Source organism: Myxocyprinus asiaticus, chromosome 13, assembly GCF_019703515.2.
Source record: "Myxocyprinus asiaticus isolate MX2 ecotype Aquarium Trade chromosome 13, UBuf_Myxa_2, whole genome shotgun sequence".
In the NCBI taxonomy this organism is placed as follows: Eukaryota; Metazoa; Chordata; class Actinopteri; order Cypriniformes; family Catostomidae; genus Myxocyprinus; species Myxocyprinus asiaticus.
In genome coordinates this window covers 9,346,795-9,372,419 of record NC_059356.1, presented here as the reverse complement: position 1 = coordinate 9,372,419, position 25,625 = coordinate 9,346,795, and the positions used below count along the sequence as shown (strand labels likewise).

Genomic DNA, 25,625 nt, shown 5'->3' with positions numbered 1-25,625 from the left:
GTGTTATCAGTTGCTAAAATGACTGACTTTAACAGGCTCAACCTCTTCTGCTAGACTGCTCATGTGTTACTACTGGGTACTGACAGTATGACACTGCAAAAGCCCAAATGAAAACAAACAATAATGCTTAAGTCACCACGTTTTGTGTATAAGGTATAATTATTGTTCGACAACACCTTCCAAACTGTAGGCAAAGGGTGTTTAAAAGGAAGGCTTGGTCTTCTTGACTTTCAAGTCTGTTATTGGGAATTAAGAGGAGCAAGTTAAAACACAGTCAAGTCAACTATCAATAGCACTCCTTCCATGTTTAGGCCATCCGCATGGAACAGCCAAAATACTGCATACTCACACTCTACACAGCTGACCAGAGAAAGTGCTAACAAGTAGGGCTGGGCGATATAACGAATATTAACGATATAATCAAGATAATTTTGCTGACAATGTAAAATTTACCAAAATTGTGAATGTCGCAATGATTTTAATGTGCTTTCATTTGGCCATTAAGTTTCATAAAGAACGCTTCAGTAGACAAATTTCACAATCCTTCAGGGCTGCACAATTAATCAAAACATCAAAATGGCGAGTTGGTCATATGTGACTTATTAATCCACAAAAGGCTTTGATTTAAAGACAGATAAACAAACCAAATAGAAACAAACTATGTGTAAATAGAACAAACCAGTGACGTGCTGACCTGTGTGCATGTGCATGGCTGCACTCTCAGATCAGTTCACATGCATTGTGAAATCAAAGTAATGCAGGTTCAAGCATTCACACAATTTCAAACATTAGTAACCGCTACAAGTTATTATACAAATCTTCAAACGCTGTTTAGAATAACAGAAAAGAGAATTTACAGCATTTCAGGAAATGCGGAACACTACTGTCAAATACCCATTGCCTTTTCTGTGTCGAAATAAAAGCTCCTTGTGAAGTTGAAGTAAATACAACAGCACTTTTGGTGTCAAAATAAAAGCCCCAGGTGGAGGTGAAGTAAACAGGACAGAAATATATTACTTTTGTATAACACAAATCTAATAACCAGAACAATAATGATAATTCAGCATCATATTATAATAATAAACCTGATGTGTCCTGCAGTTTTAATTTAGTATTATTCAATGTTAACTGGGGTTTCAAAAATATGTCAGTGAAGTAGCTTTGCACACTTTGTTCATTCATAAAAATGTATTAGTAAAAACATTTGAAGGTAAATAATGCTTTTTTATTAAACTATTATGTATCATTGTATTTGGAACATAAATATAAAGTGCAGGTCAATGAAAATGATTACATTTCATTCTCCAATGTGTTTATTTAATGAAAAACTAATTACTTTTAAATAGATTTTCATTTAATGTCTTTATAATAATGAATATACTTGAATACAATGGTTGTTTGGATGAAATGATGGTTCCTCTGATTAAAAAGCAAACACATTTGAGCCATTTTAGAGCAAACACATAATTATTGAGATATATATTGAATATCATCAATAGGCTAAAAAATAGAGATATCACTTTAAGACGTTTCGCCCAGCCCTACCAACAAGGCAGTGAAATAGAAAGACAGAATGACAACATTCTGCTTAAACATCAGTGCATAGCGATGCATCAATCTGACAACTGTGATTGTGAAAAAAAAGTGTAACAATTGATTATACCTAATACAATAATTCCCAGTGTTTAAAGCATTTATTTGTTCATTTTTGTCTTATTTCAGGTGTTAACACAACATGATCACATGGGAAGTCGGCATGTTGTTTCCAGGAGTTCCAGTTCCCTAGAATCAGCCACATTATGCCGACTCACGTACAAGTGCCATCTCCTATTAGACATTTTTGCATCAGCATGCGCGCTGCATGTCATGTCTCGTCTGCATGACAGAAGAAGAACAGCACAGAAGAAGATGAAGTGGGCTCAATGAACATTATATTTACTGCATACACTGTGAAAGTGTGTTCAAGTACAACATGACAACCGGCACAAGTCAGCAGTGTTAGTACCAAGTCGGTACTAAAATAAAAAAGATGTAATGATACCAGTGATTCTACAGTACTGGTAGTACCGAGTAGAGATGTGTGAGGCTAGTCGACTAAACGGTTCTGATGCTGCTAGTCGACACTGGAATTACTAGTCGTTTAAATTACTGTCATATTAAGGGTTATATATTTTAAATAATAATTGTGTGTGTAATAATACAAATATTATTTAAAAAAGAGGATATCTGGAGCAGATATAAAGTTTCATTTCACCTCAGGCTGCACGTGCGTCTTCCCTCTCTCACTCGCGGCGCGTGCAGGAAAATGTCCTCTCGCTAGACAAGCAAACTCAGCAAAGTAGCTATGAAATCACTTCGGTGGTGGTGCGGGAAGCGAGTCGGATGTTTTTTTATTAAATCTGTGCGTGCTTGTACATTAATTTTCTGCTTTGCAGGATATCCGCCTCAGGTGAGTCAAGTCCCGTCTTTCACCGGACCATGTTGACCTGTTCATTCTGCTCATCAAAAAATGTATGCTTCAAGTAGCCTAGAAAATGACTGTTTTAGGTTAGGGATCTGCTGATTAGGGATGAAGGCTATTTTCAACGAGGTGCCGACTGCTTAACAGGTTAAACTATCTTTTATTCTGTGTGCACGTCATGTTTAAAATACATTAGATTTATCGTAACTGTTTTTGGTTAACGTTCTTTACCGAACAGCTGTCATATTATATCAATGGCTAATGCACGACTACACGTCGTGAAATACGCACAACTTCTCAGCACATTTTTTTTCTCTCAAGATTTGTCTAAGCGTACCTGTTAATTATTTTCAACAAATGTCCTGACTGTTTTAATGTTAAATAACTTTAGAACAGGCGGGGTTACTCTATTGGTCCTGCTCAATACATTCAATTGTTTTCAATAAATATGTCTGTTAAATATTCGCTAACGTTGATTCAGTGAATGTGTGTCATGTTCTTTATTTAATGTACAATGATCATGATTCAAGGTGAGCACGTCGCAGAGAAATTTTCAGTGGAATTAAGCATCAGATTTGGAATAGATTAAGTATTTTAAATGGGTCGCATAAACAAATTTTTTTTTTTTTTTTTTACTGTTTTCTGAAAGTTGGTTTCTTTTTAGACTAGTCGACTTTTCGACATTTTCATTTAAAAGTCAGTGAAATGAATCGTTCCGCACATCCCTAGTACCGAGCACTGATTTAAGCCGGTATCCGCACACTGTCTTACAGACACACGGCTGCTTTCAAATGCTCACGCTTATTTGAGCGTGTACTCTGTTGCTCCTTTTAAACTGAAATGCACAACTAATCAAATTAAAATCATGATATGGCTCAGTGTGATTATTAAACTGCGAAATGTTACAATCTTAGTCTGTATGAGCCACATGAGATTTAAATGAATGTGTGAGGCAGACCACTCGTACACTGGAAAATTCACAGACTATAAGAATCATTTGTGTTGTATGAGAGATGACAGAGCAGAGCACTAATCCACTCTGAAGCGTTATTTTTTATAATTTATATAATTAAATCACAGCATTTGCGAACTGCTTATCCAGAGAAGTTAAACTTCTGACAAAAATAAAAATAAAAATAAAAGCACGATTCATAATAAAAGCTAAACGCCTGAAACTGAAGAAATCAACAGAAATACATTATAACTGTATAGTAAAATGTAATCCTCACTGTAGAAATAATAATAATAATAAATAAATAAATAAATAATGATTGTAATAATAATACAAAATTAAGCAATATCACAAGCAAGAGTGCTTTTGTACTGAATAAAAGTTTGTTTAAAAATGCAATGGTATGCTTTTAAGTAATTGTTCTATTTTTTACTTGTTAAAAGTTTAAGGAAATTTTTTTGATTAGACACCATTTTGATAATGAAATTAAATTAAACTTTAAAACATGGAATTCTGGAAAAATATATAAAAAAGTATATATATATAAAAAAAGGAAAAAAGTATTTGGGGAAAAAATAAAACAAATTTCAATAGGGCCCTGCTTAAAAACAAACAAGTGTTAGAAGCACGAAGGAAACATGCATATCTTTTAATGTATTATTTACATTGAAGTTTAACTTTAGGCTAAATTTGTGTTCAATAGCACATTATCATATTAGCACATTTTTTTCTGTGGTATCGAAATTGGTATCGAGAACTGTGTAATTTCACTGGTATCGGTACCGACTACTGAAATTGTGGTACCATGACAACACTACAAGCCAGTATGCACTGTTAATCTTGGAGTGAACTATGAATATGACCAGGAAACCAAATCAAGAGGCTCCATGTGGCATACAGCCATTAGTCAGCTCGGACTGCATCATCCTGCACAGACTGCTGCTGCTACCCTCTCTAAATTATCATCACTGTCAGTACACAACTAATTAAACAGACTGCTTTACAGAGACACAAATGGCCCCAACGGTCCTTGTCGAAAGTGGTCTTAACAATTAGTGGTCGACCGATATATCGGCGAGGCCGATACATTTTCCTGTTTGGCTGATTTGTTTCTTTAGGGCGCTGAGAATCGCCTGCTTGCATGTGAAGCGACTGAGACATGTAAACAATTAGTGGTCGACCGATACGGGTTTTTTAATGGCCGATGTCGATATCCAGAGAGCAGGGTGGCTGATATAATGCCAATATATAACACAATTTAATATTGTAAATAACAAACATAAAATTGTTTAAACAAAAATGTACTCTTATTTAACACTATATTTACTCAGTTTCACACAAAACTTTAACTGTAAAAAAGACTCAAAAAATAATATTGTATTTTAAATGGCAGATAGCAGTTTCTTCAAATTTCTGTTTAGTCATAAAATTTTAGTAAATTATTTGCACATAAAGAAATTGTTAATATATTAGGAAGAAGGAAATAACAGTACACACAGTAGTCCAGCAACCACAGATGGCATGTCCACGTTAGCAATCGCATTTACTAAAAAAAATTAAAAAAAACAGAATCAAACCAACTGCACATACAGTGAGTGCATAGTGAATAAGACATTTATTTAGAGCACATATACACACTTTTACGTTGAAGTTGACCAGAGACTATTTAGCAGAGATGGGCCATTTCTATTTAAATGAATGGGAGAAATTGGAATGTCCAATGATCAACAGATGTAGAAAGGAAGTCCCGCCTTACAGGTAAAAGAGCCAACCACCTTTTAAATAAAAATCACCTGTCAATCACTTCGAGAATGCGCATGAGCATTAGCTATAAAAGCTGGGAAAATTGCATTTTTTAGCATAATCTGAGGTAAAGAAGCACCATTTATGTTACCAGTGTTGTCAGATTTTACTGCTGATTTGAAGTATGTTCTTTGATTGTAATCTTGACCAACAGTTTTGGATAGGAGCTGCACAGTCATGACTAGAAATAGTCTCCCGCAAGCGTTCCAAACATAGCTGACAGCGGACTGACTTGCTAGAAAGACTTTGGTTGCACTCACGTGCTCGTGCGGATCCAGCATGAGAAGCAATCTCCAGACAGTTTAAATGGCCTGGATCGCCTGCTTGGATTGTCACAGAGTAACTGCCATGATTTGTGAATCAGAGGAACTTTAGATCCTGATCCTGAAATTTTGATTCTGGCTGATGGAATACGCGCTTCAGAGTAAGATATTAGATGAACGCTCAACGGGAAGAAAACACTGGATTTTCATGAGGTTTGTGAATTACATCTGTTTAAACGAGATATGTGCAAATTTGCAGACAGTATATACGTTTTATTGATATTTGCCTTTTATCATTAGAAAAGAATGTTAAAAGTGACAGGGAACTGCTGAGGAGAGACTGTTAGAATACGTGCTTTAGAGGTAAATAAATGAGCGCTCCACAGGACGCTGGATCTGCTCAAGTTTTGTGAGGTTGGTTTATTACATCTGTTTAAACGAGATATCTGCGTATTTGCATACGGTATATAATATAAGTTTTATTTATATTTACCTTTTATCATTAGAAAGTTACAGGGAATTGTTGAGGAGAGATTGTTAGAAAATGTGCTTCAGAGGAAGATTTATGAGCGCTCCACAGGATGCTGATCTGCTCAGGTTTTGTGAGGTTGGTTTATTACATCCGTTTAAACGATGCACACGGTCTATTATTGTAGTAACACAATGGCATGTAACAACAAAACGAACCGTGACTGGTCGTTTACATGTCTCAGTTGTTTCACGTGCAAGCAGGCGATTCTCAGCACCCTCAAGAAAAAAAATCGGCCAAAGGGGGAAATTTATAGGCCGATGCCGATAATGAAAAAAGTCAGAATATCAGCCGATTTATCGGCCTCTGCAATATATTGGTCAACCACAATAAACGACCAGTCACGGTTCTTTTTGTTGTTATGTCCCATCATGTTACTAAAATAACAGACCAGTTTGCAACACAGTCTCATTTAAATGGTCCGCATATCAGAGCCGCGGCAGGCGAATTTGAGCTTATAACAATGTTAAAGTGCTCGTCGGCTTCATTCTCTCCCCTCAACAGTTCCCTGTAACTTTTAACTGTCTTGTCTAATGATAAAAAGGCAAATATCAATAAAACTAATATCACATACCGTCTGTAAATATGCACATATCTCATTTAAACAGATGTAATAAACCTCACAAAACTTGAGCAGATCCAGCGTCCTGTGGTGCGCTCATTTATTTACCTCTAAAGCACGTATTCTATCAGCCTCTCCTCAGCAGTTCCCTGTCACTTTTAACTTTCTTTTCTAATGATAAAAGGAAAATATCAATAAAACTATTATATACCGTCTGCAAATTTGTAGATATCTCGTTTAAACGGATGTAATTCAGGAACCTCACGAAAATCCAGCATTTTCTTCCCATCAAGCACTCATCTATTATCTTCCTCTGAAGCACGTATTCCATTAGCCAGAATCAAAACTTCAGGATCAAAAGTTCCTCTCATTCACAAATCATGATGACAATCAAAGCAGGCGATCCAGGCTGTTTAAACTGTCAGCTCACAGTCCAGATGCACTCTAAACTTTCCAAACAGCTTCAGGTGATGTAGATCGCAAAGTATGAGGGAATTATAATGCAAAAATACAGAGAGGTGACAGAGGGTAGTATTCACCCCGTTATACACTGCAACAAAATACGTTTTTGATTTGTTTTTGTTTTGGCTTGTTTTCCAATATAAATATCTAAAACTCCTTTTAAAAAAAGATGCATTCACCTGAGAAGCAGCATATAAGATATTTAGACTTACTTTCAGAGAATAGATCTTGAATATAAGTATATTTTGTCTTTACTGCACTGGCAGAAGTATAACCAAGTGAAAAAATACACTTATATACAAAATACACTTATATTTAAGATACATACTCTTAAAGCACGTCTAAATATCTTATATGTTGCTTCTCAAGTACATGTATCTTGTTTTATGGATTTGTAGACAATTTTAAATGGAAAACAAGACAAAAACACTTGATAACAATAGGATTTTATGCAGTTAATTTTTTTACTGAATTAAACTTAATAAAAAGTAAAAACATTTCCTTTAATTCAGTGAATGTCATTTAGAGGTATTTTTAAAAGATAATTTTGTCCTTTTTATTGTTAGCAAGCACGTTTAATACAACCATTTAAGTCAAGGTTCAAGCTGAATAATCGGTTAAGATCTAATGATTAATCGTTGCAATAATCGCCCGAATAGTCGAATAATTGTTCTAATAATCATTAGATTAGTCGATTATCAAAATAATCACTAGTTGCAGCCATAAATGTATGTACAACTGGATTGATTCGATATTTTTTTTTTGGAGTAAATGTGATTGCTAATGTGGACATGCCATCTATGGTTGCTGGACTACTGTGTGTACTGTTATTTCCTTCTTCCTAATATATTAACAATTTGTTCTTGTGCAAATAAATTACTCAAATTTGATGACTAAACAGAAATCTGAAGAAACTTCTATCTACCATTTAAAATACAACATTATTTTTTAGATTATTTTTTACAAAGTTAAAGTTTTGTGTGAAATTGAGAAAATATAGTGCTAAATAAGAGTTTATTAATATATTTTTTTTTTTTTTTTTGCAATTTTATGTTTGTTATTTACTATATTAAATTGTGTGATATATCGGCATTGTATCAGCCACCCTGCTCTCTGGATATCGACATCGGCCATTAAAAAACCCATATCGGTCATTCTCTATTAACAATAAAACTCATCACATGACAATGATCCATCTGTGATCAACACTGATTACAAAGTGCTCATGATTAGTAAACCATCTTCCTAAAACACCTTCTAACTAAATATGTAAATCATTCACCACTGATATTCTTAGCTTATGCATAGGCTTACTGTAACTCCTGCTACCTGTAAGGAGGAAATAGACCTGGTGAAACCATTAAAATCACTGAAGAGTAACCTGCACACATTCTATCCATTGAGGCCTTTCTTTAATCAAGCAATGTGTTTTCTCCAGAGACAAAAGCAGGTGATCACATCACCAAAAATAAGTGTTTAATCACAGTATAGATCACATGGCAGCCTTGCTTTACTGTGACCCCAGACATTTATTAGAAGCATTGAGTGTCGACACAACAAATGTGTAAGAGATACCTATAACACAACTTATTACATATCTAGCAGCAGATAACCTTGAGCAAATCCACCTATGAATCACCATATCCAGTTCAAAACAATAATCAAGCTGAATAAGTGTTTATTTGTTAATAGTTTCGTAGATTTGCTCAATGACAAGGCGTTTTATTTTATGTGCTGATACCAATAACAAAAAAGTGCCATGGTATTTCTATTGTTTGGGACAAGATGCCATGGTATAATACCGTGAAATGCCACGTTATATGAATATGGTATCATTTATTTCTTTGGTATACATCAAAGTTAGGTGGTTTCTTTAAGTAGAAGCCAACTCGCAACTTACCTGCTTAAAATACTACCAAAAAAGCATCATGAGGTACCACAATCAATTTGGACATGCACCAATATCACGATAGCACCATGGTTTTTGGACGAGTACCATGTCAGTCCATGGTATTACCACCACAGTGCCAACATGTTTGAAACAGTGAACACAGCGGTATGTCACTGACAGTGCTCGACATCTTACCTGAGTGTGTGTAGGAGACTGGAGCAGCTTGTGCGAGTGTGACGAATCCCAGTAAACACACATACACACCTCCACGAAGAGCCTCCATCATCAGTACTGCCTATAAACGCCTATTACATCTAAATAAATTACATATAAGACGCCTTTATAAGTTCATCTAGATCTATATACATCTAACTGTGTATATCAGTGGTGTCAAAGAGTCATTTTGTGTGATATTATTCATGTGTCGTGCTGTGAGCTGTAGCTAACACGACAGTCTGATGATACTGCCACCGGCGTCTTATTTGCGGTTATTTCTCATCGTTCGAACTCTCTTGTTTGTATACTAGCTCTCTCGGACGATTACATGCGCGGATATGTCTTTCCCCGGCATTGTAATATTCCTGCGTTGACAGACAAATCAAAAGCGCATAAACACAGTTTCCGCACGAGCGCCATGTTTCGTGACGTCACGCGTGGTGACAGGAACAGAAACTCCTTCGCGCGCATCCGCTAGCGTTCGCATAAATCAGCTTTGCCTTTTAAAGGTTATTTAGTAATGATGACTGTGAGCAACATTTTTAATGGCAAAACCTGTAAAAGGGAAAACTGTCACTATACTGTACTGTTCACAGTTTTGTTATTTTACGACATGATGTTATTAGCCTAAATAATTTCTTTAGGGAAAAATAAATCTATGCAATTAAATATGAAACATTAATTAATTATTATTATTATAATTATTATTATTATTATTATTATTATTAAACTATTGTTATTGCTGTTGTTTTTATCATTGTACATCAGGGCTGACCATTTTTTTCTCCCAAAAACTATAACAACAAATACTTTCCTAAAAAAAGAGCAAATTATCCCAAAAGTGGGTCATAGCCTCATTGTACCCTACCTTTCTGGGGTTTAAACATGAAGAACTAAATCTGTTTGTGATTCTTGTTTGTCACCTTTCCATTTTAGGCCTGCAGAAATCACATTGTGAAATAAAAAATAGACACAGCCTGCCATTAAAGAAACAGTTCACCCAAAAAAAAAAAAATTCTCTCATCATTTACTCAGACCATTCTCGATGTGTATGACTTTCTTTCTTCTGCTGAACACAAATGAAGATTTTAAGAAGAATATTTCAGCTCTGTAGGTCCATGTAATGCAAGTAAATGGTGACCAGAACTTTTGTAGCTCCAAAAATCACATAAATGCATCATAAAAGTAACCCATAAGACTTCGGTGGTTAAATCCATGTCTTCTGAAGAAATAATTATAGGTGTGGGTGAGAAACAGATCAATATTTAAGTCCTTTCTTACCTTTATGTGCTTTTTGGAGCTTCAAACTTTTGGACCCTGTTGACTTGCATTGTATGGATCTTCAGAGATGAAATAAATCAACAAATCTTCATTTGTGTTCTGCAGAGGAAAGAAAGTCATACACATCTGGGATGGCATGAGGGTGAGTAAATGATGAGAGAATTTTCATTTTTGGGTGAACTATCCCTTTAAGAGTTATTAAAGCTTAGAAATAAGGCATAGCTTACACTGTAAAAATCTAACTTCAACTTGAAAAATGTAATTGCTGTATTGTAAAATCTAAGTGGTTCCAAGAAACGTATGGATCATTGTGCTTAATCAATCCACTTTGAATGTACTGACGATGAAAATAAAGCTGAGACCCTAAAAAAAACTTTGAGTTAAAACAGCAGTAATATTTGTGACAAGTTAAATGGCCTAAAGCAAAGGTGCTGTTTTAACAGAATTATGAAATAGTTTGGTAACACTTTACACTAATATTCCCTTTGTTGGGGTTTATAAAAGTGTTCATTAATGACTTATAATTTAAAAATGCATTATAAATTATTAATATGCCATTATAAGGACATGAATAAAAAAGGGCAACTTTCAGGCAGCACTTCACAAATAGTGAGCATTTTAACTTACATATTATAAATGCTTAATAAACACCTTTATTCTAAGCATCCCAGATTACATTTCAATAAGTCACATAAGTTGATTAACAACGGTGGGCTAGGCCTAACCAAGATTTTGTTTTATTATGCGTTCAGTCTCAGACATTTGGCTCATTGGTCGCTTCCACCTGAGAGAGCCCCTCCCTGGTTTTGTATTGAACAGGAAGGGTTACAACACTCGGTGACCTATATGAGAGTGGAGTGTTCAGATCCTTTGAAAATCTGGTTCAACATTTTAGGATCCCCAGATCTCAGTTCTTTAGGTACAGCTTACAGCTGCGCCACCTGCTCTGTACTATTTTTGGGAGTAGCATACACCCCCCCTAAAGCGACAGATACTCTGGAAGTGGTGATTACTGCTTTTGAAAAAGGTCATGAGGCATCAGTGTATTACTCCCTGCTAATTCAGAGTCTTGGGGATTATGGGAGAAATATTTATACTTGGTATTAGAGGAGGGAGTGGGCTAGAATTCTAAAAAACATCAATTCTGCATCTAGAGATTCAAGGGTGCGTCTGATGCAATTTAAGATTTTACATAGATTCTATTGGACCCCCTCTAGATTGTATAGACTTGGTCTTAAAAACACACCCAATTGCTGGTGATGCCAAACAGAAGATGGAGGCACAACCCATGTTTTTTGGGGATGTGTTAAGATCCAAGTGTGACGTATTGGACACTAAATTTTCATTTTGCCCCAGACTCTGCATCTTAGGCGATGGGGCGGTCATTAATATTGGGCATAGTCACTTAAAAAGATGGGTCCTAGCCGGAGTTACGGTTGGCAGACAATTATCCTTAGGGGGTGGAAGACGGCTGGGGCACCCTTGTTTCAGGAGTGGTGCGGGGAGTTGGGCGGAGTGGCAGCATTTGAGGAGGCGATTTTTAGAAGGCTGGGAAAATGGGATTTGTTTGATAGTAAGTGGGGTGGATATTAGGCTTTTTTGGAGGGTTCTCGGGAAAGGGGCAGTGGAGAGGGATTTTTAGTTTGATATGTATGTGCATTCTTGTTTTTTGAAAGTATATATATATATATATATATATATATATATATATATATATATATATATGTATATATATATATATAGTTTTTATTTTTATTTTTTTATTTTTATGCTCTAATTGTAAGTGACCACTGTAGTGCGTGTTTGTGTCGGGTGGGGGGTAGGGGGATGTTCGGGGGGAGGGGTTTAATGTATATAATTTATTCCTTATTTTATGTTGTGTTTGTCTGTCTTGTGGATGGAATCATTAAAAACTGTTAATAAAAAAATAAAAAAATAAAAATACCTTTATTCATATTAATCAAAAATGCCCCAAAATTCCCTTATCCATTGTTTATGTCACAGTGCAGCAAAAATAGACTATTATAGTGAGATTCAAAAGAAGGGATTATGTTGCTTTATGTTTCATCACAGTAATGTCTTGACTTACTTTATTGTCACATTTATGTCAAAATAATGGTGCTACTCAGAGTGTCGTCCGAACTTATCAAGTCCTAGTTACCTAAAGTTCTCTGCAAAAACACTTTTCAGCTCTTCATACTCATTAACAGCATATATCATTTAATAAAGTCTGATGACCATTATACCATACTGAACTTAGTGTACAGGTTTCTATGTACATATATCCTTCATATGTGTACACTTTACATTAAGATTCATTTCCATAGGTTACTAATCTTTTAGAAGTGTTATTAAGCATTTATAGCATGTGAGGTAAAATGGCTCACTATTACAGTCATGAACTCCTTTATATACCCTTAAAAAGGGAACATTAATGCAAAGTGTGACCAATAATTTTTTTACAGTCTATTACACACATTGGTATTTGGATATTTTCATTTCAGCAGAAACGTTTAGTTTATTTGCAGTGTTTATGTATTAGTCCAGCCATGCAGAATTATCATCATCAACTCTGCGGTGCTGTTTCTGTGTTGTTTTTTGTGAGATGCGGATGGTGCAATTATACATCCTCCACAAACTAGAACAAAGGCAGATCATGTGTCCCCCCAGCATCATTACAGGTCTCAGTGGTAACCTCAAGCCAATGACCTCGGAGTTCACCTGACTCCCTCGTGAACGTATGCAAAAATCACATCCTTTCAAACCAATAGCTGTCAGAAATTATCTGCTCTGATTAGCTAATGAGGAGGGAGGTGTTTGGTGGTGAGGAAGGTCTCCTTGGGTTTAAGGGCACGGTCGTCACATCTCTGTGCATTTTACATTACAGAAGTGAAGAAGAGGATCTCTGTGTTCATTGTTCTGGAGGAAACAGACTGCAGTTACACATCACTTCTACAACCAGTCCAGAAGGTTAGTGCCCGCTTCTTGATTTAAATTGCACTTTCTAAATCAGTTTGGTTTTGTCAAGTATGTTTAGAAGAATCACGTAAATTACGGTGGAAGTTGCATTACTTCATTCCTTTATGTTTTCCTAATGGTTAATCAGGAAGTAATATGAACTTAGCAGCATCATTGTTTGAAACATAATTATTAAAAAACTGCATGATTCTGTTCATAACATTAAAATATGACTGGAAAAACTTGGCTTGCACTCATTTGCAGACTATGATGAGACAACATGTAGCTGATGCAGGGAAAATATGCAAGTAGGCGGATACAAAACTTGCTCCTCTTATTGTAATGTTCTGTTTCAGAATTTAGTTTGGGAGAATAATGGCACTCGCAGCGGTTCTGAAACAAGACAACATCTCTGCAGCTATCCAGGCTTGTCAAGGTGAGTTATTTTGTAGCTGCAACACATACTAATACATAACTAATATCTATACTCATCTGCAACTACACTCACACACACACAACATTTCTGTTATTCTCACTAACAATACATTAGTGCATGCATTCTAGCTTCATAAGTTGCAGCTGCACAAGCACACACACACATGCGCACAGGGAGACACCCTCAGGCCTGTGCATTGGGGATGGGTTGATCCAGGTTTCCAGGCAGCCAGGGGGCAAGGGAGCAAGTTGCCACCAGGATACCAGTGTGTTTGTGCCAAGCATCCGAGACCACACACGCTCACCAGCCATGCAAATTTCAGATTGCAGTCGTGTGTAATTATGCACCACAACAATATGTGCAATTCAACTGGCAAACAAAAGCACACGTTCCAAACCAATGCAAATATCAATGCAATGCTTTTATTCAAATATTATCAAATGTAAACTTTACCACATGCACAATCTTAGAAAAGATTTGATACATATGTTTGAGAATGTACATTAAGGGAACAATTTTGCTGTTTTGCTTATTTAGAAGTTAATTAAATGGGTTTAATATGAATGCAACAACACTGAAAATTGCGGTAGTGCAGAATATTACCTCAAGGATCTATATATATATATATATATATATATATATATATATATATATATATATATATATATATATATATACTGTATATACAGTATACTGTATATTTTTTTATTAGTTAGTGTACTGCAGCTACATTTGGTGTACATCAACTGTAAAGTCAAAACTGGCAAATAGTTGTAATTCCATGTGTTCTTTCCTCTAATTCTCCCTCTAACTTTTTGCTTTCATCAAATTTGCTGTTTTCCAGCCCCAGGATCGTTCAACTACAAATTGTTCTTTGAACAAGTAGGACTGATGGGTAAATCCAGTTCAGATGGGGAGAAGGTGTTCAAGGCCTTAGACCAGGACAAGAGTGGATTTATAGAAAAAGAGGAACTAAAGTAAAGCATTTTTGTTTATTTGGAGATTTTATCCTATTTTGTTTCTAATCAGTCTGATACACAACAAGAAGATTGTTAACACATTACATTTTGCAGAAGGTGCATTGTGAACCTCTGATTATTTCTCGCTGTTCTTTGATTGTGTCTCCAGACGTTTCCTCCAGAACTTCTGCTCAGGGGCACGAGAGCTCACCGAGGCAGAGACCAACTCTCTCTTGGCAGTTGGAGACTGCGATGGAGATGGCAAAATTGGGATGGAAGGTAAAGTCAAATCAGTAATTGGACCCTTCCAAAATAGGCCCTTGGGAGCTCGACTCCTATAGAAAGCAGGGCCCATCCTTTACTGTCTGGCTCCTGTTTTAGCCTGGGGAATAATCAGCTGTACAAATGAGAACTGCACCAATTCTAGTCACTTAAACACATACAGACGTTCTGATTATCGTGAAAGACTGGGAAATCTCTAACTGGGAATTCTCTTCCTCCCCAGTCAAATTAAGATGTCTTTCATGCAGGGTGTTCGACTCCACAAAGAGATAACTGGATTTGCATTTTAAAAGTATCCACATGTTGATATTAGCATGTATCCCCAAAATATTAGAACATTTTCAATTAAGTAATGGAATGAATCACAATTCTGTTTCTGAATTTAAGTGATTAAGAAGAATTTTAATTTGTTTTTTCTCTTTCTTTTTTGCAGAATTCTGTTCCTTGCTTAAATGAATATGTGGCGAACGTCTTGACTGACTTGAACATTCTGCTACATTCGTTTCATGTTTCTCTCTTATTTATTTTGCATACATGATCTGTGAGTTGCTTTTTATATTGCTTATGAAGGAATGCTTAAGAAATCATTGTCATAATTGTGTAAATCATGTTCGGGAACAAAAGAAACCCATAAATCTGCTTCTGTAACTGATGATAATAGAATATGAAACTGCTTAATAAAGTTAAGTCTCTAAGAACGGTTACACTTTTACTCATCGCTGCTTGGTGTGGTCTTTTCAAGTGGAAGTATGAAAACAACAATAAAGATTAAGAAATAATATAAAATAAAATAAAATAAAATAAAACGAGGGCTGCTCACTAAAATTATGTGTCAAGAACAGTAACAATTTTACTGACCTTTGCTTGGTCTTTTCAAGTGTATAAAAGCATAAAAACAACAAAAAACAGTAACAAAAATAAAATAAAATAAAATACAAAAATAAAGTCAAATAAAGTCAAATAAAATAAAATAGGAAAGTTTTTAAAATAAGGCTTTTAAGCTGTTGGAAGACTTTTTTCAATAAGGTTTCATATTTACAGTGCAATCATTCTGATTCCTTTAAGTAAGTCATGTAAATTCAATGAACATTAATATAATAAATATATCTAATCCATCTTGTGACATAAACATAAAATCATGCTCCAGTTTCAATTTGATCATATAACTATAACTAAACTTGTACATTTTCACGTGTGAATTATTCTTATCACGCAATGACAAGATTTATGGCTCTGAGACGCATTGCGCAACAGCCCTCCGTCCAGAGTTTCTAACCTGGAAAAGAAACACGATCCACCTCAGTCAGACATCCATGAGCTGATATCACACCTTTTGTCCTGAGATTTTAGTTTATGGGGGAATGAAAGTAAACGGCCAGATGGAAATATCGAGTTCTGTGAAAAGGTGTGAATGGATGGTTGCTGAACCTGAGCTCGCTCTGGAAGGAGGGCCTTTAGAGAAGTCTATAGGGTCCCACACATGGATCTGAGCATCATTTGTGACACTAAAAATAGCCCAACTTGACTACTGGACACATTTTTTCGACACTATTCCTAACCTAGTCCTACATGGAGTATCCGTTACTGAGCATTGGATTCCTGTAAATGGTGAGAGTGAGGGTATATAAGCAGGGTTCCACAGAAGCATTGGTCACACCTCGACTAACTCCTTTGGTTTTTCACTCGCTTTGGACAAGCACAAGGTGAGTGTGGGTGCTACTGCCATCACCCATGGATGCAGTCATCTACTGAGGGTCACCAGCATTTTTATACTCTATGATCAGGCTTCTCAGAGAAATTTTACTGAGCTTCATCACAGCACACTTTGGAATATGTAATATTGGTATTTGGAGAGCATCAAGGCATCTTCAGGGTCACATCCCGCTGTGGACGCAGACACTAAAGACTGGAGACCTTGGAAATGAATTGTTGACGGCTTGCCGCAGTGGACAACTAGTTGTTTAAGAAAAAGATAAGGGGCGGTGTAAAACGAATTGTGTTTTTCTAAGTGTGTTTTCTATCAGTTAGTGTAGAATCCATCACTAGTGGATTAGTATACTTGGCCTCTGTTGACATGTGCAGACATCTTTGCTTTGCTTCTGCTGGAAGGCACTTAATTCTGATCTTCCATGACAGCACTATGAATCAGAGAGTTCATGATACCTTTAATTAGAAGTTTGGATGAATACTGCTCAGTAACATCAGTAGAGAATTTTAAACCAGTTGGGGAAATATAGAATGGTGTTTTTGTATATTACATGAAAGATCATATTAATACCCCATCTGCAAATTGTCCTTACCCAATATTTCTGTTATTTTGCAGCTTAATCAGAACCAGAAAGATGGCCGTCGCCGCTATGCTCGCCGCAGCTGACGTGGATGCTGCTCTTGCTGCCTGCCAGGGTAAGACACAACACACCACGTGGTCATTTTATGAAATAACTAGGTAACTCTATACAGTAACTTTAAATCATAAACAAACAGCTGATAAGATTTAACAGATCTGCAGTTCATGTGCATTCAAATATGTTAATAAAAAAAATCATGGACTAATGATCAGTTAAGTTTTATATTAGTAAATAATTAAAGTCAGTATACTATATTATGTCTATATCTGGCAGTTTTACCAATAAGTTAAATGTTATCTAAAGAATTGTCATAAGCAAGATAGATGCATAAAATCCAAAACAAGGAACGTTTTTCTTAAGATGCTTAAGAGTTCTTTACAATTAGATTTTCCACATTATAGACTAATAGTACTGTCATCAAAACTATGAAATAGCACAAATGGAAGTATGGGGATTATGTACTGACCACAAAATATGAAACAAATTCAAATTCTATAAAAGTTTTGCTTCTTTAAAGTAGCTGAGAATTTATAGGCATAAACTAAGCATTTAAGCATTTAAAGGATTTTAAGATTTTTGTTTTTAAGAAACGTAAATTCAGTCAAGTGTGTCCAAACTTTGGACTTGTAGTGCATTTTTTATATACATTGCAAGAAATAGAGTGGGTACAGTCCTTAGTGGCTGTTTTTGTCTAAATGTGTAAAAAAGTGTTTAGACAAAAATCTCATACCAGAGTCTGAAATTAAGTGGGGCTTGGGGCAGAAATGTCACCGAAAGTGAAAAAATATCCCTGAAATAAAAAATGTTAAGGCAAAAAATATGCAATTAATTCTTATTTTTTAATATTAATAATATTATTATTATTTGTAACATCTAAAATAGTTCTTAATATTCTAGAATATTTCTAGTATTTATATATATATATATATATATATATATATATATACATAATTACAGAAAACAGAAAAATGTTGATTTAATTTTAATGGTGAGCAGTAATATATATGTAGTCTTGAGGATTTGAATTAATTCATTTTTTACATAAACAAATGAGGCACAGTTTGAACACTGATTGTGGCATGATATTCTCTCCATACAGCTGCTGACTCGTTTGACTTCAAGTCCTTCTTCGCCAAGGTCGGTCTGTCTGCCAAATCCGCTGATGACGTCAAGAAGGCTTTTGCCATCATTGACCAGGACAACAGTGGCTTCATTGAGGAGGAGGAGCTGAAGTGAGACTCATACACACCTGATATAAATCATTCACATTTCATGATCTAAACCAAAAACAGTTGTTGGCTAAATGAATTGAATCACATGTCTCCTCTTGTAGGCTGTTCCTGCAGAATTTCAAGGCCAGTGCCAGGGCTCTGACCGACAAAGAGACCAAGGCTTTCCTCGCTGCTGGTGACAGTGATGGTGATGGCAAGATTGGAGCTGAAGGTACATAACAAATTAGATTTTGATCCACCTTTATATCTAAAATGAGGTCATAAAGGAAGTCTTAACTGGTAAATGCTGCTCTACACTCTTAAAAATCAAGGTTCTTAATGGTTTTTTGTGGGGTCAACAAAGAAACCCCTTCATATCAAAAACCGTTTTCTCTGGACAGGGTTCTTGTGTTGGCTATGGTTCATAGGTTCCTTAGCATATTTATTTATGGGTTTACACCAGTATATATAAGCAAAACAGTTCTTTGTGGAACTTAAAATGCTGTCCTCTGGCATCAGGTGGTTAAACCCCATTTCGGTTATCTTTGAAACCTTCCTTTTTAAGAGTGTAGGAACACTGAGCAGCGGTCTTGAAATTTCCTCACATTACTCATGATATCTTCATCAACACTACTGCAGAATCGAGTGGTAGCGCAGTATACCAAGACAAGTAAGCCTTTGATGCTATTTGGAAACCGAATGCACTAATGGAGGTCTCATCTTTGTCTCATCTCACAGAGTTTGCTGCTCTTGTAAAGGCTTAAATTTTCATCTGACCAAGACCCTTCCAAATTCAAGGAACCAGAACTCACGACAGCTCACACCTTTCTCAACTGAACTTTTTTATATATATATATATAAATATATAGGCTATATATCTTATTTATGAATGACTTGTGGACAGTTTACTCTATATTGAGTACGATGTCTGGATAGGGTATTGTCTGTGTAAGTTGGATGTTTAATTTCAAGCCCACTGGCTTGTGCAAATGTACAATCTCGAATGCACTTCTGGGGAAGAGTGAAAAACAAGGAATAAATATAGTTTTGGTGTAACACGTCTTTGGAACGGACTTTATTATCTTTTTGGTATGTGCTTTGTCCATTAAGTGACATTCCCATTCGCTTGACGGGGAAATGTATTATTATGATAATGCATGCAGAGTGAAAGGGATGTCCTGCAGGAAGAGCCCACTCTTGACAAACAGCTGGGCGAGGGAAGGCCTGGAGATTTGCTGAGATGCACTGGAGGGGATTTGAAGATGATAGTTTTCGCATGCCCAATTAGAGTGCATGGCAGCTTCCCGAATGCTCAGAATAGCTCAGCGAGCACAGGAACAAAGCGCTGGCCAAGTTTAGTCTTCCAAAACCTGCTAAACACTCTGCACCTGGTGTGATTTCATTAAAGCTACTGGCTGTGAACTCTAATAATGTTTTACTGTTTACAGTGACGATTAAATGGTTGAAACATTCTAATTAAAGAGTTTAAATTGCCCACACTATGCTTTTAAACACCATTCAGAGAAATACTGGAAAAACAGTTCAGTTTTTAGCATACAGTGAACCGTTAGCTCGATTAGCTTTAGCTGTTGTGAAATCAGACATTATGGCCGTCTGCTGCCGTCTGCTGTCTGAAATCAGCATTGCTTTTGACATGTCTGAATCATTAGTAACAAATATTCTACTATAACGAGTTGTTTGAAAATACACAAAACTAGCTGTTTAATCGCTAATCAAAAGAGGCAAATCTGTTTGCTTTATTCTTTCTTGAGAGTTTCATGGAAATAAAGTACTAGCACAATCAATTCAAAATTACAATGAATCAAATGGAGAACACATAGCAGTGGTAATATAATGACATTAATTGTAACATGCAACTCTCAAAACCAAAGAGACATTGAATTTTCTTTTCAACCAATTCAATAATTTACAGAAAAGTTTTAAATGACTCACCAAATGCAAAATATATAGCAAAGTCTCATGCAGAAATATGGTCATTTATGCTATACATTTCTACTCTTGGAAATATAATCAGACTTAACATATAAAGCACCAGCCGTAACCACTCCATACCCAAAACAAAAACTGAAATCTTCCAACAAGAGATTGGAAAAGTGTCCCATGTGCCTAAAGTTTCTTCATGCAATCTTTCCAACCCAGTGACCAAAGGAATATATCCATGCACTATCAGCAGCGGGTATTATTAGCATTTAAGTATATGATGGACTTTTTTCAAACGCACCTTTTTAAGCATCTCATTTTTAAGGATAAATATAGTACTGTGTTTCTGCTGGACGCATGTCAACTGTCCCCTCATCCACTGGATCTCCATTACACTATGATTCATATTTGGAGTCACTGAAGGTATATAAGGAGCCGATCAGGGGCCCGGAGAGCACTGCAGTTCACAGCTCAAGTCTTCTGATACTACCTTCAACACCAAAAGACAACAGAGGTGAGTTTGCACAGGGACCCAGTCTTTCTGTGGACAAACAAACTGGACTGGGACATCCTGATTTGGCAGAGATTTATTATGGAGCAATCAGAAAAGGATCCTGAAATTCTAATTTTGCATCTTGCATTTGAATCTGCTGAATTTGGAATTTCTTTGCCTGCTGGTTTGTTTAAAGAGGACCTCAATGGACCCTTTGGGACTTTACATCCTTATAACTCATTTTCTCATGTGAAATGCTTCCCGATTTTCTGTGTTTTTATGGGGCAACTGAACTGCATGGTAGTAAATGGTGACATGCACAGATGTAATTAAGAAATTAGCACATTTACTAGGTTTTACATGATAACTTGATTATAGTTATCATGAATTCATGTTTATTTATAAATATACTATTGTTCATTGCTAGTTTATGTTAGTTCAACTAGATTTTATTGTAATATATATATATATATATATATATATATATATATATATATATATATATATATATATATATATATATATATATGGAAATTAACATTAACCAAGAATAATAAGTGTTGTAAAAGTGTTGTTCATTGTTATTTCATGTTAACTAATGTGTCATGTCAACGTGTACAACCATATTGTGTTACCTTTTATTTTGAGTCAAGTTGGACTAAACACACCTAAACTATTGGAGAGAACTGGCTATTGATGTACCATCTTGTTGAATTGATGATCTGATATTGTTGTAATTCCTGTTTTATTATTATTTTTATGGTTCAGCTAAAGATGGCATTCGCCGGAGTCCTGAACGACGCTGACATCGCTGCAGCACTGGAGGCATGCAAGGGTGAGATACCAGGAGTCATATAACACCTACAGTGACTATCCTCTATTAAAGAAGAGTGTTTATTTATCTATTTTTATTTATTTCACACACAGCTGCTGACTCCTTCAACCACAAGTCATTCTTCGCCAAGGTCGGCCTGACTAGCAAGTCCTCCGATGATGTTAAGAAGGCTTTCGCAATCATTGATCAGGACAAGAGTGGCTTCATTGAGGAGGATGAACTCAAGTAAGAGGAACATAATGATTTTCTCATAAATGAGTACGTTATAAATAAGTTACTAAGAAACATTCTATAAAGCTAAACAGATTAGTAGTTTGTGCACAGCTACATAACAGTTCTGTCTATTTGTAAGTAAATCAGTTTAACTAATGATCTGTTAAGCATTAAAACAGCGGTTAATAGAGCATACAAGCCGTATATATCAAATTACACGGTATAGCATTCAGCATTAAGGTAGTAATATCTATCACTGCATTAAAAGATTACAAATCTGGAAATATCTGGACATGGTATTCTACAGTGTAATTTCAGGTTTGCCGGCTGAATGCGGAAAATGAGAATCATGAGAATAAAAAATATCTGTGTATGATTTGAAGGCATCCTCTTTTCCAAATGCCATTTTATTCTTCTTTCCTCATTATTTCACTGAAATTAAGAACTGGTCTGGTCCTAAGCACTATTTATTGCTTTTTGTAGTGTGTTTAGGGTGTTTATATTATATTGTAATCCTTTCTGTGGTGTAGTCTGGGTTGTGACATTAGATATCACTTCCCTCAAATGTTATGGTGCCATGTAAATATCACACTATGGCTGAAAATAAACAGTCACTGGGTCATTCAAAACAATATCTAACATTTGGTCATTTATATAGCACTTTTTCGGACACTACACTCAAAGCACTTTACACAGTGAACAGGGGACTCTCCTCAACCACCAGCAGTGTGCAGCATCCAGCTGGATGATTCAACGGCAGCCATAGTGCACCAGTACGCTCACCACACACCAGCTATTGGTGGACAGGAGAGAGGAGAGTGATTGAGCCAGTTCATGGATGGGGATTATTAGGAGGCCATGATTGATAAGGGCCAATGGGGGAATTTGGCCAGGACACCAGGGTTACACCCCTACTCTTTTTGAGAAGCATCATGGGGTACAGACCAGGCTCAACCCTGCTTAGCTTCAGTGGGCAACCAGTCTTGAGCTACAGGGTGATATGGCTGCTGGCTATTTTAGCTGTTGCATAAATTATTTGGGGTTTCATAAAGGTTTTACTGTTTAAATGATGATGAAAATTCATTAAAAGGCCTATAATAGAATCCCATTGTGACAGTTTACCCTCATATTGTGTCACAACATACCCCAAAACCTGTCAACAGTTCCAGAATTGTAAATATCTGCTGCAACGTGTCTATCTTTTTCATGGGTACTGTCAGTGTAAGTTTTCAATGGCTTTTTGTAGCCATGACTATACGTGTCTGTACAGAAATTGACTTTCAATAATAAACCTAAAATATTTACTTGATTAAAAAGCACCCCCCTACACACACACACACACACACACATCTCAACCTCACACCCCACCCCGGTCAAAGACTGTCAACCTGCACAATTTTAGAGGAATCTTCATTAATATGTAAGACAGATGAAGCAAAACAGCATTTCGCCACATCACCGGGCAGTGGCGTAGCCAAGGGTGGTCCGAGGTGGACCCGGGCCCACCCAAATTAGACCCAGGCCCACCCATTAGAGTAGAGATTATTCTTTGACTTCAAATATATATTTATAAAGTACTTTAAAAATGCATAAATTCTGATTTCTGAAAGTGTTAAATGAACTGTTTAAATGTGCCGCTTCTCTGTCTGTTGGTAAATAAAAATTTGGGCGAAAACTTGACCCATCCATTTTTATTAAGGCCCACCCAAAAGTAATTTCCTGGCCACGCTCTTGTCACCGTGGAGCACCCATAGTGGATCATTATTTCTGCTGCATTGCACCGAACTGTTATTGTAGGGATATTTAAATTAATGAAATTATGTTAATTACTCTAATCATGTAGTAATTGTTTTATCAAAGCAATAAGGCACTTGAGGTCTAGCTATATATACTTTTGTGAATAAACTCCACTGTGCGTTGTGCCTAACAGCACAATTCAGCCATGAGTATATTCACAATATACAGTAGCATGACCACTCATGCCTAATTGACTTAATGTTATCAATACTTAATAAAATACATTAAAAAAGTCAATTAATTTATCAAGCTACCAAAACTGTAAAATTTTGTTGGTGAACTACTTCTTGCAGTTAAAATCAAATCATGTTCTGATGAAAGATGAACTGTATCTTGACAGACTGTTCCTGCAGAACTTTAAGGCCAGTGCCAGGGCACTGACTGATGCCGAGACCAAGACTTTCCTTAAGGCTGGGGATGCTGATGGCGATGGCAAGATTGGAGTTGATGGTCAGTCTTTTTCATTCATTTCAAACATTAAAGTTGCCTTTTAATTTTCTACATAGTCAAATGTCCTAACCCTTTTTTATTTTGTTTCATAATATACCTCAATGTACCCCAATGTATTTCAATGTTCGTCAATATGTCAGTATACGCCAATATACCTCAGTGTACCCCAATGTACCTCAGCGTACTCAAGTTTACCTCAGTGCATCCCAATGTAACCTAATGTACCCCATTATACCTTATTGTACTTCAAGAATAAAACATACACTGTAGAGGGTTAACATAATATACAGAACATGTTTTAATTAAATGTTTAACCTTTTTTCTGTTTTCCCCGACAGAGTTTGCTGCCTTGGTTAAGGCATAAATTGCTTCTGACCAACAACACCTCTTGCTCTAAAGGAACAACTTTGCCCAAGACCTCCCATTTTCATCTTACTATAAATAATTTTTTTTTACTCATGATGCTTATGAGAAGTTTCCTCCCATGCAGCACACTGTCAAAACGATGACTGTGAATTTATCGGTTGTGTCTCCTGTCTTAAATATGAATTTTGCTTACTGTAAAACCTGATGCACTTTTACGGGAACGGACGATAAGAAAGAATAAATATTCTTTTGAAATATCGACTTCTTTTCCTTTCTTTTTCCAAATCAGCAAACAATACTTTCTTAAAACAGCTGTATGCAAAAAGTTGATAATAATGACAATTCCAAGTAATAAGGTGCTTTTATGTACAATAAAATAAAACACAATACTTGGTGAGTTTATCTATGTCATTACTGCCTATTAAAAACCCCACAGAATTATTATCATCAAATAGTAACTTTCCAGCTTTATTTTATTTTTATTATTATTTATTAATTAATCTATCTATTTGTTTGTTTTTTGTTTTCTTGCATTTATTCATTTAAGGTTATAATTTCTCAAGGAAAGTAAAATTTATCATATAGATAGATAGATGATGGATTCCTTTGGCTCAATTCTCGAATGAGAATTTTTTTTTTTTTTCAAAACATTGTTCAAATCTCTGAACAAATAGTTTCTTGTTTACACCAGATTTGAATTTCTTATTTATTTAAGCAAATTGCACGTGTTTTGGCTCATATGTGCAAAAGAGTAAGTACAATTGTCAACAATTTGCACAATAACTAAATGCGCGTGGCTTGCTGATCAAAACTGATGAGTTGATTCTCAGTGAAATTGTCATACTCTTCACAGCTTCTAAACATTCTTTCATCGTGTGAGCCATCACATGCAAAATGATCCATTCAATTATCAAAA

General features: G+C 35.8%; 4 protein-coding genes across 5 annotated transcripts in view; 3 read left to right on the top strand and 1 right to left on the bottom strand.

Moving 5' to 3' along the window:
* LOC127450785 (serine/threonine-protein kinase LMTK2-like) overlaps positions 1 to 9,584 on the bottom strand; it is a 78,212-nt gene extending 68,628 nt beyond the window's left edge. For both annotated transcript variants that reach the window (XM_051715135.1, XM_051715134.1), the window contains exon 1: positions 9,119 to 9,584. Coding sequence is in view for 1 of the 2 variants with exons in the window: in XM_051715134.1 (XP_051571094.1) it covers positions 9,119 to 9,209 (91 nt within the window). In the remaining variant the exon portion in view is untranslated. The remainder of the gene's footprint in view (positions 1 to 9,118) is intronic.
* A 3,712-nt stretch (positions 9,585 to 13,296) lies between these two features.
* pvalb5 (parvalbumin 5) lies at positions 13,297 to 15,694 on the top strand. The gene is made up of 5 exons (XM_051715164.1): positions 13,297 to 13,390; positions 13,735 to 13,814; positions 14,659 to 14,791; positions 14,943 to 15,052; positions 15,489 to 15,694. The coding sequence occupies exons 2-5, from the start codon at positions 13,754 to 13,756 to the stop codon at positions 15,509 to 15,511; spliced, it is 327 nt and encodes a 108-aa protein (XP_051571124.1). The 5' UTR covers positions 13,297 to 13,390; positions 13,735 to 13,753; the 3' UTR covers positions 15,512 to 15,694.
* Positions 15,695 to 16,645: 951 nt separating this feature from the next.
* Positions 16,646 to 19,670, top strand: LOC127450795 (parvalbumin alpha-like). Its single transcript, XM_051715159.1, has 5 exons — positions 16,646 to 16,758; positions 17,379 to 17,458; positions 18,503 to 18,635; positions 18,737 to 18,846; positions 19,353 to 19,670. The coding sequence occupies exons 1-5, from the start codon at positions 16,661 to 16,663 to the stop codon at positions 19,376 to 19,378; spliced, it is 447 nt and encodes a 148-aa protein (XP_051571119.1). The 5' UTR covers positions 16,646 to 16,660; the 3' UTR covers positions 19,379 to 19,670.
* A 1,298-nt stretch (positions 19,671 to 20,968) lies between these two features.
* Positions 20,969 to 24,968, top strand: pvalb4 (parvalbumin 4). The gene is made up of 5 exons (XM_051715161.1): positions 20,969 to 21,069; positions 21,817 to 21,883; positions 21,976 to 22,108; positions 24,234 to 24,343; positions 24,682 to 24,968. Exons 2-5 carry the CDS (start codon positions 21,823 to 21,825, stop codon positions 24,705 to 24,707), a joined length of 330 nt encoding a protein of 109 aa, XP_051571121.1. The 5' UTR covers positions 20,969 to 21,069; positions 21,817 to 21,822; the 3' UTR covers positions 24,708 to 24,968.
* The last annotated feature ends 657 nt before the right edge of the window (positions 24,969 to 25,625 follow it).

Bases quoted from the DNA above. Each gene is read 5' to 3' on its own strand.
- pvalb4 (XM_051715161.1), top strand. From the start codon at position 21,823: ATGGCATTCGCCGGAGTCCTGAACGACGCTGACATCGCTGCAGCACTG. The intron at 21,884-21,975 runs GTGAGATACCAG...TTTCACACACAG, and splicing joins AGCACTGGAGGCATGCAAGG to CTGCTGACTCCTTCAACCAC. The intron at 22,109-24,233 runs GTAAGAGGAACA...GTATCTTGACAG, and splicing joins ATTGAGGAGGATGAACTCAA to ACTGTTCCTGCAGAACTTTA.
- LOC127450795 (XM_051715159.1), top strand. From the start codon at position 16,661: ATGGTGAGAGTGAGGGTATATAAGCAGGGTTCCACAGAAGCATTGGTC. The intron at 16,759-17,378 runs GTGAGTGTGGGT...GTTATTTTGCAG, and splicing joins TCGCTTTGGACAAGCACAAG to CTTAATCAGAACCAGAAAGA. The intron at 17,459-18,502 runs GTAAGACACAAC...CTCTCCATACAG, and splicing joins TGCTCTTGCTGCCTGCCAGG to CTGCTGACTCGTTTGACTTC.
- pvalb5 (XM_051715164.1), top strand. From the start codon at position 13,754: ATGGCACTCGCAGCGGTTCTGAAACAAGACAACATCTCTGCAGCTATC. The intron at 14,792-14,942 runs GTAAAGCATTTT...TTGTGTCTCCAG, and splicing joins ATAGAAAAAGAGGAACTAAA to ACGTTTCCTCCAGAACTTCT. The intron at 15,053-15,488 runs GTAAAGTCAAAT...TCTTTTTTGCAG, and splicing joins TGGCAAAATTGGGATGGAAG to AATTCTGTTCCTTGCTTAAA.